We start from the raw sequence: 15,138 nt of genomic DNA, 5'->3' as shown, positions 1-15,138 counted from the left end.
GACCAATTTCAAATATTTAACTGAGTAGTGTCAACCTTCTTCTTCATTTTTGACATTTTTAACCTGTGCTCTTGTAAAACTCTTGATTTCCCTGAAAGCATCTTACGCCCCAACACCAGGAGGAAACCCATATTCTTTCTTATGTGAAGGAAAGACAAATAGCTCTTCTCTGTCATGGAATCTTCTCTGCCTTTGGTGATCCTTTGGTGATCATGACTTCGATCATGCGGGGGCTCAGACCCAGGAAACAGATTTAGGGTTTCAGCAAGTAGAAGATATAAGATGCAGTTAGGATAGTAGACATACATGCTTTATTCAGAGGTGGTAACAACCTCCAGCTTCAGCTCTAGGCCCCAACAAGTTCTATTTAGCCCCTATTTGCCCTCATTTAGTCTCAGAGTCTTTTCAATAGGCCCTTTATATATGCAGACCAAATAAAGAAGGCACACTGCCAATAGGTTACATCTATGGGCACATGTGCACAGGAAAGAAAAATTTTGAGCTGACATTACTTAAAGATTAATGTCAATTTAATGTTAAATAATGGAGAGCAAAGGGTTAACTACCAAGATGGTTTTTACTAGCACCATTGTTCACATTAGAAAAACTAGGTTTCTGAATACACGTTTTACTTCCATATGCTAAAAATTTGTCATTGTAGTTTTTTCTTTTTTATTTGTTATATTAATGCACTCACACAATAAAATAGTATCATTTGATCGATTTCATTCCCCAATTCCTCCTCCCCTTCCTCCCCTGTTCCCCTTCTTCTATTCTACTGGTTTCTCTTCTATTTTTGTTTTTGTTTTTTTTTGTAATTTGTTATACATGACAGTAGAATGCATTGTTGACACATTGTACACAAATGGAGCACAACTTCTCATTCCTCTGGCTGTACATGGTGCAGAGTCTGTCGTTGTATTTTTATACCTTTAAAACAATATGATTTATTGCCATCTGTCTAGAACATGTAGCAAATACACAAATTACAAGATCTCAAAACAAGTGATATCATCCTGGGGTTAAACACTGAAGGAGGACCCTGAAGACTTGGGATCTTCCATATGTTTGGGTTGTGTGGTGTTTGATAGATGTACTCCCTTTCTGAGAAAACATTTTCTATAATATATTGATATAAATCATTAACTACATGGAACTACATGGATGTATGCCACATTAGACTGCTTTTTTTTTTTAACAAAAAGATCTTAAAATTTAGTGGCTCTCAAAGAATAGACTTTTCTCTCTCCATAATCTAGAACCTGTTTTTGTGTGGTCTCAAAGGTAAGAATGCTTTCCATATATATCAAAAAGTTGTATAAACAAGAACAGTAGGTTGCCTCTAAAACCTAAGATAATTATTATTTGGCCCTTTACATGGAAAACAAAACAAAAAACTGCTGACCTTCTGCATGTGATTTCTCTGAGGCAGGGGGAAATTTCTGTTCCAACAGATCACATGAAGACTCCATGTTCACCTTCACCTGTGGTCATCTTCATGAGCACCCTCAGGGTTGCCTCTTCACTTCCTTTTCTCTTTTCTCCTTAGTATGCAGGGCAAGAGAGCGTGAAGGTCAAGCACTTCTTTTTTTTTTTTTTTATTGGTCGTTCATAACATTACATAGTTCTTAATACATCATATTACACGGTTTGATTCACATGGATTATGAACTCCCCCTTTTACCCCGTATACAAATTGCTGTATCACATCAGTTTCCCTTCCATTGATTGACATATTGCCTTTCTAGTGTCTGATGTATTCTGATGTCTGTCCTATTCTCTACTATCCCCCCTCCCCTCCCCTCCCCTCCCCTTTTCTCTCTCTACCCCTTCTACTGTAAAACATTTCTTCCATTTGTATTATCTTGTCTTACCCCTCCTTTCCTCTTATATGTCATTTTGTATAACCCTGAGGATCGCCTTCCATTTCCATGCAATTTCCCTTCTCACTCCCTTTCCCTCCCACCTCTCATCCCTGTTTAATGTAAATCTTCTTCTCAAGCTCTTCGTCCCTACCCTGTCCTTGTTTACTCCCCTTATATCAAAGGAGTCATTTGGTATTTGTTTTTTAAAGATTGACTAGCTTCACTTAGCATAATCTGCTCTAATGCCATCCATTTCCCTCCAAATTCTATGATTTTGTCATTTTTTAATGCAGAATAATACTCCATAGTATATAAATGCCACATTTTTTTTATCCATTCATCTATTGAAGGGCATCTAGGCTGGTTCCACAGTCTTGCTATCGTGAATTGAGCTGCTATGAACATCGATGTAGCAGTGTCCCTGTAGCATGCTCTTGTTAGGGCTTTAGGGAATAGACCGAGAAGGGGAATAGCTGGGTCGAATGGTGGTTCCATTCCCAGCTTTCCGAGAAATCTCCATACTGCTTTCCAAATTGGCTGCACCAATTTGCAGTCCCACCAGCAATGAACAAGAGTGCCCTTTTCCCCGCATCCTCTCCAGCACTTATTGTTGTTTGACTTCCTAATGGCTGCCAGTCTTACTGGAGTGAGATGGTATCTTAGGGTAGTTTTGATTTGCATTTCTCTGACTGCTAGCGATGGTGAGCATTTTTTCATGTACGTGTTGATTGATTGTATGTCCTCCTCTGAGAAGTGTCTGTTCAGGTCCTTGGCCCATTTATTGATTGGGTTATTTGTTATCTTATTGTCTAATTTTTTGAGTTCTTTGTATATTCTGGTTATTAGGGCTCTATCTGAAGTGTGTGGAGTAAAGATTTGTTCCCAGGATGTAGGCTCCCTGTTTATATCTCTTATTGTTTCTTTTGCTGAGAAAAAACTTTTTAGTTTGAGTAAGTCCCATTTGTTGATTCTATTTGTTAACTCTAGCGCTATGGGTGTCCTATTGAGGAATTTGGAGCCCGATCCCACAGCGTGTAGATCATAACCAACTTTTTCTTCTATCAGATGCCATGTCTCTGATTTAATATCAAGCTCCTTGATCCATTTTGAGTTAACTTTTGTGCACGGCGAGAGATAGCGATTCAGATTCATTTTGGTGCAAATGGATTTCCAGTTTTCCCAGCACCATTTGTTGAAGATGCTATCCTTCCTCCATTGCATGCTTTTAGCCCCTTTATCAAAAATAAGATAGTTGTAGTTTTGTGGATTGGTTACTGTGTCCTCTATTCTGTACCATTGGTCCACCCGCCTGTTTTGGTACCAGTACCATGCTGTTTTTGTTACTATTGCTCTGTAGTATAGTTTGAAGTCTGGTATCGCTATACCGCCTGATTCACACTTCCTGCTTAGTATTGTTTTTGCTATTCTGGGTCTTTTATTATTCCATATGAATTTCATGATTCTTTTATCGATTTCTATAAGATATGCTGTTGGGATTTTGATTGGCATTGCATTGAACTTATATAGGACTTTTGGTAATATCGCCATTTTGATGATGTTAGTTCTGCCTATCTATGAGCAGGGTATATTTTTCCATCTTCTAAGGTCTTCTTCTATGTCTTTCTTTAGGGTTCTGTAATTTTCATTGTATAAATCTTTCACTCTTTTGTTAGGTTGATTCCCAAGTATTTTATTTTTTAGGGGGATATTGTGAATGGAGTAGTTGTCCTCATTTCCGTTTCAGAGGATTTGTCGCTCATATACAGGAATGCCTTTGATTTATGCGTGTTGATCTTATATCCTGCCACTTTGCTGAATTCATTTATTAGCTCTAATAGCTTCTTTGTGGACCCTTTTGGGTCTGCTAGGTATAGAATCATATCATCTGCAAATAGTGATAATTTAAGTTCTTCTTTTCCTATTTTTATGCCTTTAATTTCTTTCGTCTGCCTAATTGCTCTGGCCAGTGTTTCGAGGACTATGTTGAACAGAAGTGGTGAGAGAGGGCATCCCTGTCTTGTACCAGATCTTAGAGGGAATGCCTTCAATTTTTCTCCATTCAGAATGATGCTGGCCTGTGGCTTATCATAGATTGCTTTTACAATGTTGAGGTATGATCCAGTTATCCCTAATTTTTCTAGAGTTTTGAACATAAAGGGATGCTGTACTTTGTCGAAAGCTTTTTCTGCATCTATCGAGATGATCATATGGTTCTTATTTTTAAGTCTATTGATGTGGTGGATAACATTTATTGATTTCCGTATATTGAACCAACCTTGCATACCAGGGATGAATCCTACTTGATCATGGTGTATAATTTTTTTGATATGTATTTGAATCCGATTCACCAGAATTTTATTGAGGATTTTTGCATCAAGGTTCATTAGAGATATTGGTCTGTAGTTTTCTTTCTTTGAAGTGTCTTTGTCTGGTTTCGGAATCAGGGTGATGTTGGCCTCGTAGAATGAATTTGGAAGTTCTCCCTCTTTTTCTATTTCCTGAAATAGCTTGAAAAGTATTGGTGTTAGTTCCTCTTTAAAAGTTTTGTAAAACTCTGCTGTATACCCATCCGGTCCTGGGCTTTTCTTAGTTGGTAGTCTTTTGATGGTTTCTTCTATTTCCTCTATTGTTATTGGTCTGTTTAGGTTGTCTATATCCTCCTGGCTCAATCTGGGCAGATCATAAGACTCAAGGAATTTATCTATGCCTTCACTATCTTCTATTTTATTGGAGTATAAGGATTCAAAGTAATTTCTGATTATCTTCTGTATTTCTGAAGTGTCTGTTGTGATATTGCCTTTTTCATCCCGTATGCTAGTAATTTGGGTTCTCTCTCTTCTTCTCTTCGTTAGCATGGCTAAGGGTCTGTCAATTTTATTTATTTTTTCAAAGAACCAGCTTTTAGTTTTGTCAATTTTTTCAATTGTTTCTTTTGTTTCAATTTCATTAATTTCAGCTCTGATTTTAATTATTTCTTGCCTTCTACTTCTTTTGCTGTTGTTTTGCTCTTCTTTTTCTAGGATTTTGAGATGAAGTATGAGATCATTTATTTGTTGGTTTTTTCTTTTTTTGAGGAATGAACTCCAAGCAATGAATTTTCCTCTTAGAACTGCTTTCAATGTGTCCCATAGATTCCGATATGTTGTGTCTGTGTTTTCATTTAACCCTAGGAATTTTTTAATTTCCTCCTTGATGTCTTCTAAAACCCATTGATCACTCAGAAACCTATTGTTCATTCTCCAGGTGATGCTTGATTTTTCCTTTCTTCTTTTATCATTGATTTTCAGTTTCATTCCATTATGATCAGACAAGATGCATGGTATTATCTCTACCTCTTTGTATTGTCTAAGAGTTGCCCTGTGACATAGTATATGGTCTATTTTTGAGAAGGTTCCATGTGCTGCTGAGAAAAAAGTGTAGCAACTTGATGTTGGGTGGTATAGTCTATATATGTCAATTAAGTCTAGGTTGTTAATTGTGTTATTGAGTTCTATAGTTTCCTTATTTAACTTTTGTTTGGAAGATCTGTCCAGTGGTGAGAGAGGTGTGTTGAAGTCTCCCATGATTATTGTATGGTGGTCTATTAGACTCTTGAACTTGAGAAGAGTTTGCTTGATAAACACGGCTGCACCATTATTTGGGGCATATATATTTATGATTGTTATGTCTTGTTGGTGTATGGTTCCCTTGAGCAGTATGACGTGTCCTTCTTTATCCCTTTTGATTAGCTTTGGCTTCAAATCTATTTTATTAGATATGAGTATGGACACTCCTGCTTGTTTCCGTGGTCCATATGAGTGATATGATTTTTCCCAACCTTTCACCTTCAGTCTATGTACATCTTTTCCTATCAAATGCGTCTCCTGTAGACAGCATATTGTTGGGTCTTGTTTTGTGATCCATTCTACTAGCCTGTGTCTCTTAATTCGTGAGTTTAAGCCATTAACATTTAGGGTTATTATTGAGATATGGTTTGTTCTTCTATCCATATTTGTTTATTGATGTTACTAAACCTGATTTGTTATCCTCTTTGACTACTTTCCCCCCTTTACTGTCCTACCTCCCATTGTTGGTTATCCATGTTATTTTCCATTTCCTCTTCCTGTAATGTTTTGCCAAGGATTTTTTGAAGAGATGGTTTTCTAGCTGCGAATTCTTTTAACTTTTGTTTATCGTGGAAGGTTTTAATTTCATCTTCTAATCTGAAGCTTAATTTCGCCGGATACACTATTCTTGGTTGGAATCCATTTTCTTTAAGCGTTTGAAATATGTTATTCCAGGATCTTCTAGCTTTTAGAGTCTGTGTTGAGAGATCAGCTGTTATCCTGATTGGTTTACCCCTAAATGTAATCTGCTTTCTTTCCCTTGTAGCTTTTAAAATTCTCTCCTTATTCTGTATGTTGGACATCTTCATTATAATGTGTCTAGGTGTGGATCTCTTATGATTTTGCACATTCGGCGTCCTGTAGGCTTCTAGGATTTGGGATTCTGTCTCATTCTTCAAGTCTGGGAAGTTTTCTTGTATTATTTCACTGAATAGATTGCTTAATCCTTTGGTTTGGAGCTCTGTGCCTTCCTGTATCCCAATGACTCTTAAGTTTGGTCTTTTGATATTATCCCATAGCTCTTGAATGTTCTGCTCATGGTTTCTTAGTAGACTTGCTGAGCTATCTATGTTCTTTTCAAGTTGAAATATTCTGTCTTCATTGTCTGATGTTCTATCTTCTAAGTGATCAACTCTGCTGGTAGTATTCTCAATTGAGTTTTTAAGTTGGTTTATTGTTTCCTGCATCTCTAGTATTTCTATTTGTTTGTTTTTTATTACCTATATCTCCCTGTGAAATTGATCTTTTACTTCCTGGATTTGTTTGTCAATATGATCTTTCATTGTCTGATTTTGCTGTCTCATGTCTTCCTTGAGACTCCAGATCATCTGAAGCATGTATGTCCTGAGCTCTCTATCTGACATTCCATCTGTTGCAGCTATTACCTCTTCTAAAGTTGAGTTGACCTGCATTGCCTGTGGTCCTTTCTTTCCTTGTCGTTTCATACTGCTGGCGTTTCTTTCTGCTTGGTGAAATTGTTGTGTCTTTGATATTTTCCCCCTCTATTTAATTATATTGCTCTTGTATAGTTGAAAAATCACCCTTTCAGGGCAGGTAGTGGCTGTGATCCTCCTCCAATTAGTGTGATACTGGGGAGGAGAGATATTAGAAGGGGAGGGAAGAAGTCACTAAAGAGAATGAGTGTAGGCAGGTAGAATTCAAGGAAGGTGGAATTGGAAAATTGAAAGAAGTGAGAAGACAAAAGAGAAAAAAAAAGTGAAAAGAAAGAAAGAAGAAACGAAAAAAAAAATAAAATAAAAATTTAAAACCAAAAAAAAAAGAAAAAATTTTATAATGATAGTAAAAAAATGGAAATTAAAGTTTAAAAAATAATAGTAATACTAATAAAATAAAAAGAATTTAAAAAAATTGAAACCATTAATAGGAACGTTAAAGAACAACAACTACATCAACAACAAAAAGTGAAAATAAAATTAAAAAAAAAATACTAATAATAATCATTAAAAAAAATAATAATATTAATAAATGCAGTCATATAGCTCGATTAACTTCTCATCCAGTTGGTGGAGCTATGCCCACTGGGCCAGGCTTTTCTTCTTGATAGGTGGGAACCAATCACTGTGCCTCAGCTCTTCTTCCCAGACTGTGTGGGTCTCTAATCCTGAGTGCCTAGGGCCTTCTCTTGTGGTTCCTCAAGCCAGGCCCCGCTCACCTGTGACACTCACCACAATACTGACTACACGCCAGGTCTGCTGCTCCTGGGAGCCCTGTTTTCATGGGTGCCTGGGCACACCCTTTCTGTTTGCCTCCCTCAGATCCTAAGTTTGTAGGGCTTGGGGCTGAGGGCCCCCAGCGAATTTGTTTGCCCTCAGGTAGCAGCAACTCCCCTGATAGCTGGTGCAAGGGACCTGTTGTCAGCACTGGTGATAGCAATAGCTGGGAGTTCTGCGTCGCTAGTCCTGCGTCACTCCTGATTCCCTGGGTCTGGCTGTGGTGCTCAGTTGGCTTTTACCTCTTTGAGTTCAGGCGGGCCGACTAGTTATTTCAGCGGGATCATTAGTGTTGATTCACATGAAGCAGGTGAACCTGAGCTAGAATGCAGCCAATTCGGGCTCGGTGTGTTCTGAGAAGGCTAGACCGTTCGCCCGGGGTCCACTTCAGCTCAGCCGTGCCTAGTGGTCCTGAGCGAACAGTATTTTGACAGTTTACTTCTCCCTATGCCCGTGCAGCTGAAGGGGTTAGAGACTTGATCTCAACGCGTCCGCCGCCATGTTGGATCATTTAGATTTTAAATTGTCACTCATCTTATCAGCTGTTCCATTTTACTTGGCAGCTCACTCTCGCGGTTAAGAGACTATTCTAAGGTGCTCCGCGGAAAGCGGTGGCGGCAGCGGCGGTGGCTGCAGCGGCGGCGGCGGCGGCAAGGCTGTGGCCTTCGGGACCCCCGTGGAGGGGGTGCGAGCTGGGGGAGGGGAGGCAGCGCCTCGGGGCCGCGCGGGCCGGGTACTGGGCACGCGAGAGAGCGGGTGGGGTGGGGGAAAGAGATTGAGACCTAGATTTAGGGAGTGAGCGTGGGAGGAGAGATGGCGGGGGAGAAGCGAAGCAGAGAGGCGGAGAGGGGAGTGAGAAGGGGCCCAGGGAGCCCGGCAGCTCGGGGGCTGCAGCCTTACTGCTCGCGCTGAAGTCGTGGCGGATTCACTCCATCTAGGCCCTTTTCTTGACACGGTGCTGAATCCTTGTCGACAGATCTCCTTTAATGATCTTTACTTCTTCTTTTAAGAAGCAGCAACATACGCTGCGGCGGCGGTGGCGCGGAGCACAGAGCGGCTCACTCATTCCCCGCCGCCATCTTCTTCCTCAAGCACTTCTTAAAAAAAAAAAAAAAAAGACAGGACCAGAAGGTTCATATATTACTTCAACCTAAATCACACCGCCAGAGAACAAACAATAGCACATGACCCTGGTTCACCATAAGATCAGGTGAGATGCTCTGAATCCTCAGGCTTCTATTACTAGAAGGACATCAGGGAGGATGGGTAGAACGGGACTTAGAAGTCTCTGCCACATACACTACAGAATTCTCCTGATTCCTAGGTTAGTGCTGAATCTCCCACATGGTTAACAGTCTCCCACCTCTCCCTGCCCCAGGAATCAAGATCACTCACATGCATAGTTCTGCCCACTCTTAGGAAGTTCTTTTCCTCTGTGGGGATTACCCATCAACAACCAACAGATAGGAAAAGGCAGCCTGGGGGAAAGGAGGTGGGAACAGGCAGAGATGAATGCCCATGAGATAGAAGCGGGTATTTTAGGATCCAAAGTTAATGGCCAAAGTAGCTGAAAATGACACGGGTAAGTTCCTCAGCAACTCCCCGACCTTCCTGAGAAGGCGTGTGGAAGAGAATTCCAGCTACCTACCTCTTACAGAAACTCCCAATTATAAAAATGAAAGCCCAATCAGAGCTTAATAATCAACTCTAGTAAGATTCCTGGGACCTGCAGGTAAATCTGGTTCTAAGTGAAATCAGGTTTCCCATCACTCCATTTTTATTTGATTGATATTTTTCAGTGATAGTGTCAAATGGTTGCAGTGGATGAAGAAGCATGAAAATATATTTCTGATAATCTCTACTTATATTTTACAGAGTAAAACAACAAGCAAGCTCTTGGACAGGCTTTCAGTTTGCCAGGGAGAGCAGAACTATGCATCTATGCATGTTTTCAGGGGAAAGCAAAAAATGCTCCACTGTCCTAGGAGGGTATTCTAAATCTTCCAGGCCTAGAAGAACCTTGAGGCAGCTGCACATATAGCAGAGAGTTAATACCTACAGACCTGGAGACAAGGGAGAGCAGAGGGATTTCACAGGCTATCAAAAGAAGACTGACATTTTGTTGTAAAGTCCAGGTTTACCAGAGCAGAGTGTTGTCCCCCACCAGGAGCCTGCCCTGGCAACCCAGGTAAGCACAACCATGAGCAGGCAGAGAAAAATAAGAACACCTCACCTAAGGAGAACCAAGCAACTGTAGAAAGACAAACCAAACTAATTAGGAAGGACTCTGGAAAAAAAAGAACTGTCAGAGGAGAGAGAAGACAACTTTAATGAATAATAATAGCATTTAAGAACACCTCTTTCTGACATAATAAGACTTCAGGAAACTAAAAAGCATTGTTTTAAGGTGAAAACAACTACCTAGATTAATTAGAAAAGAGAAAAAGTAAATGGAAGAAATATTTTAAAACACAATTTGCAAATAAAAAGAGATAGTGTATCTCTTAAAATTTAATTGCAAATATGGAAACGACTGCAACGGATACAAGCAGAAAGGAATTTACTATAGGGAAATGCATCCATCCAGATTATTTGGACAAGAGGAGCTAGTCTGACCCCCAGAACCAGCTCAGCAAGTTACTGCCTCTACCACAATCAGGATGATGGGAACTAGGGAGCCACTGCCTGCCTTTTGACTTCAAGATTACCATGCCAGCTGCGTGCCAAGAAAAAAGTACCCTATACTCTGCCAACTCCCACTGCCAGTAGCCAGCCACTGGGATTGTCGTTGCTGCCACTGGAAAAACAAATGCCTTAGCCACTGTGCTGCAGAAACTGATTCCTCCTGGTCCCACCTTTTGCCCACATGGTGGGAGCCAGGCTAATGAGACACAGGTAAAAATCTGAGAAATATGGTCTGTGCTTTTCCTATGTCTAACACACACCAAAGCCTACTAGATGGGGTCTAGAATCCTTATCTACTATGTATTGCATAGTGGACATCAGTCATTATCTTTGTCTGTCTGGAAGAATCCCACATAATATAACTATTGTATTTTATCAATTCTAGAAGGCAGACCATCTCTCATAATTGAAAAAAATCCCTGAAATTGGGTGCTTCTGATCATCAGTGACATCTTAGATTCTTCCCATGTTAGGGGATACCTCTTCAAACAAAGGAGAGAGTAAATGTTCAATAAACATTGACTAGCACAATTATTATTTTCATCGAGAGAGAAACGAGAGAGGAAACATTAATGGCACCTATGACATTTTAAAATTGAGCATCTCAATATAGTTGGAAACTAGAAAGATAGATAATTCCTATTTTCCTATGATGATGCTCATATATAGTCATATATTTCATATCTGTAATTTAAAATTCCAAAATCCCAACTATTCACATCTGTGCAGTAGTTAGCAGATCAAATCTTCAACAACTATGCAAGACAACAACCTATTCTAAGGCCAAAAACAATTTGAAATGATTTTGAGCTAAAGTGTAGGAAGTGCTTGGGAAAAATAACAACTAGCATAGAGGGACTTATTACATGTTGATGACTTTAAATTTTTATGAAAGACTCCACAGCAGCTGTGAATTCAATAAATGTGATCATGTGGAGGTATTGCTGAATTGCTATACAAAATCTTGTCATTACTCTTTAACTATGATGTGAGATTTTGGATTTAACAGAAAAAATATACCTTTGCAAAAAAAAAAAAAGAAGAAGAAGAAGAAGAAGAGGCTATTCAGCACACATGGGGACATCTAGCATACATTTAATACACAGGAAGGGCTACCTGAATTTAAGTTTTGTAGGCATTGTTTTACTGTTTTAAAGATTTATTTTAACCTTTCTGAATGGGATCTTTATGGGTTAACATTATGTTTCAATATGTAAATTCTTAAAGAAGTTCACCTCTTTCTCATGTTCTTTTGAATTACTTGAATCAGATCCACTAGCTGAGCCTCCATTTTCAAAGGCTTTGTATTTTGCATAAGCAAACACAGAGTTTTAGGGCCTCTGACTGGACTCACAGACAGAAATAGATGCATCCTGGACTTCCTAATATTGTAAATACTGTTTTTGTTATGTCTCTACACCCAAAGACCAAATGTCATCTTGGTCTTGCTCTTTTTACATTTCCAATACCTAGCCCTTTAGATGCTTAATAAACATCTACTAAATAAATTAATTGCAAGATTACTGAATTACTGATTAATAGTTCTATGGAAAGAAACACTCCAAGAAACTTAAAATTCAATACAGTCTTAACTCCCTCAACTTCTGGCACAGTACCTTTCTTTCAGGAAGGAGGCAAAATTACAAAGTAGCTGTTTTGTTTTTTTCTTTTAAAATTAAAAAAAAATGTTTGAAACATAGCACACATATATAGAAAAAGAGAAATATATGTACAGTGAAACATGAACATATTAAATGAGCACTTAAGTAACATTTAGGAGCCAAATAAAAAATAAGACTGCCAGGCACACAGAAGTACTTTCCACACCACCTCTAGCTGCCCAGCTCACCTGTGTGACACCTGCCAGTCATCATCCACTCCTCCTCTCTAGGTAACCTAGGTCACCACTATCCTAACATTTATGGGAATTATTTTCATTTATTTTATCATCTATGTTTAAATCTCTAAATTATATCATTTGATTTAATTCCTTTAAATAGAGTTTCCATGGTTCATCCAGATGAGACTTAAGTTTAAACTTTTCAGGAATACTTCATGTCTAGTGAGCAATGAAATGAATTGATAGACACAAAACAGCTTTACAAACACTGGTCATTTTCTTATAATTATAAAAAGAACAATAGAATAAAGATAATTCAGAGCAACATGTTTATTTAAGCACTAGCTAAGCTTTCATTTACAAGCAAATGTTTTCAGGGAAAAATCACTTAAGACAATATTTTCAAGTGTTACATCATCTACACAAAAATTAAACTTGCAGAATTTACAAATTAATATTCTGAGCAGACAGATAAATTATACATCCTTTTGCAAAATCCCATCTACAGCATTTAAAAATTCACACAGGTACAATACAACATCATGTATTTTTACAATCTACCTATTTGCATAGCTTTTCCCACCATAAATGATAATAGTTCTCATCAATAGCTACTAAGGTATGCCAACATAGTGTATTTAAAATATATTTAGCAGCATATAAAAATTAGATAAAAGGGGAAAGGAAATACTACTATTAAATAAAAAAGAAAGTAAAAGGTGATAATAGAAACAACTCCATAGGAAAATAGATCAAAATATCTTTCTGTTAGCACATCAAAAGTGTATACCATTACAGAATGTATGCACAGCACTAATAAAACAATTTAACAGTGTCTTAGTCCTGAGCACAGAATAACTGCAAAACTTTGGTCAATACAAGTGAATGCAAACATTTAACACAAATTATTAAACAAACTTTGTTAGTAGATTAAGGTCAATTTCACTTTATGGGAAATCATCAGTAATATTTTCCTTGTATTTTTTTCAATTACATTAAACGAGCATTGAAATTTGGGAACCCTCTATAGACTGATATGAATATCTGACAAGCGGACCACAGTTTGACTAACATTTCCAGTATGTTTAAGAATGTAAATCATCTGAACAGGCTATATGAATGAGTGAGCAGGGAGGTGCATTGTATTCTGTGTGTGTTTTACGACTGTCACAAAAGCAGACATCTTGTAATTCAAATAATTTGAAGGTTGTCTTTTTATAGCTAGGCAAAAATCTAGCCACAATAAAAGTGCGAATCAAGCCATATATCAATTGTAGAATACATACATTTTGGTAGATAGTAAAATTAAGCACACAGGATAGTACACATTTTTCAAGAATACCATTAATATTTAGTAAATGGATTCAGATATATTTTCCAGTTAATTCCATTCATAAGTTTATGCCTAATAAATGCAGGACAATTCCATAAAGAACATATGGGATATTATCACAGTATTCAGTTTATGACTTATCTTCATTCATGTTTAATTACTGGCAAAATCTTCCCCCATATCTCCTGTGTCAGAGATCTGACCATCTTGCAAATTGCGAGCCTTCCAAATTCTCACAGTTCGGTCACTACAAAACAATAAATGGACATGATGAACAGAAACAGAAAGGTAAAGACATAGCTGTTAGACTTACTTATTATGGAAACATTTTCTAGATGGCCTTTGATAAGTGCAAATAAAAATATACATTGTCTTAGAAGAGTAGCAAACATATATCCACAATAATGATAATGATAATAGATAATGATGCTAACTCATCTTATCAAGGGCTGACTATATGCCAGGCATGGTCACTATGAGCCTTTACATACATTAACGTCTTTAATTTCCTTTAACTACCACTAGAAATAGATACTACTGCAATATTTTTATTTTATTTTATTTTTGAGAAAAGGTCTTGCTATGTTGCTCAGGCTGGCCTGAATTCCTGAGCTCAAGATATGCTCCTGCTTCAGTCTCCCAAGTAGCTGGGACTGGGATATTCTTTTATTGAGTAAATTGTGGCCCAGATCACAAAATAAGTGGGAGATGTGATCTGAATTCAGGCAGTCTGGCTCCAAAGCCCATCTCTTAACACTAGATCTGAACTCATCATTTTAGAAAACATGTGATATGAAGTAGGGTCAAAAGTCTTCAGGCAAAGACGCCCAGCATAAGGGCACAGTGAGGTTTCTGGTGGGCAGGAGCCAGGAAAGGTTTCCAGGGAGCTGGTGAATCTAGGAACAAGCAGGGAAAGCTACCTTTGGGTGAAATCAGCAAATGGGCCCACAGAAAGAGCAAGAGGCTATTGAGAAGTGGACAAATACTCCACCTAGCACAGAGTGTGGAAGATTAAAAGTATTTTTCTGATGCCCCATAAGTAGATGTGATTATTATGTATCAATTGGAAATGAAAAATACAAATTTTTTAAAGAAGAAAAAAATGTGTCTAAGCGTATTTGCTTCTATTAACCCAGCATGTGGACATTGGGGCTAGTCATTTGATAGTTACATTTCTTAACGTCTCTCATGGCTTAAAAAGAAAATGTGTCTTTTCCTGATAAACCCAAAATCAAAGGGAAAGTTCCATGGAATTTTATAGCTAAAAGGTACTTCAGAGATTTTGTAACCCATTCCAGGGGAAGTGGGGGTATAGTGATATGCCCAGTATACCAGTAAAAGGCAAAGATTCATAAGAGAACAAAGTTTGCTGGAATTTCAAAAGCATCCCACATAATACACATACATTGGTAACAGCAGTAGGACCTGTGTATTTATCTATCCATTCAGCCATTCCACTTATTGATGCACCCATTTGCTCAGCAAATATTTTTTGAGAACCTATGTGCCAGACACACTGTTCCAGATGCTTGGGATACAGCTTAAAAACAACAATAACAACAACAACAAAAACAAAACT

The 15,138-nt window shown here is 38.1% G+C and overlaps 1 protein-coding gene across 1 annotated transcript in view; it reads right to left on the bottom strand.

Moving 5' to 3' along the window:
• Nucleotides 1-12,570: 12,570 nt before the first annotated feature.
• Kif21a (kinesin family member 21A) overlaps nt 12,571-15,138 on the bottom strand; it is a 145,280-nt gene continuing 142,712 nt past the window's right edge. Inside the window, exon 38 of the mRNA XM_026393914.2 lies at nt 12,571-13,806. Coding sequence (XP_026249699.2) covers nt 13,713-13,806 — 94 coding nt within the window. The 3' untranslated portion in view covers nt 12,571-13,712. The remainder of the gene's footprint in view (nt 13,807-15,138) is intronic.

This window comes from Urocitellus parryii, chromosome 5, assembly GCF_045843805.1.
Source record: "Urocitellus parryii isolate mUroPar1 chromosome 5, mUroPar1.hap1, whole genome shotgun sequence".
Classification (NCBI taxonomy): domain Eukaryota; kingdom Metazoa; phylum Chordata; class Mammalia; order Rodentia; family Sciuridae; genus Urocitellus; species Urocitellus parryii.
This window is presented reverse-complemented; position numbering and strand designations above follow the sequence as displayed.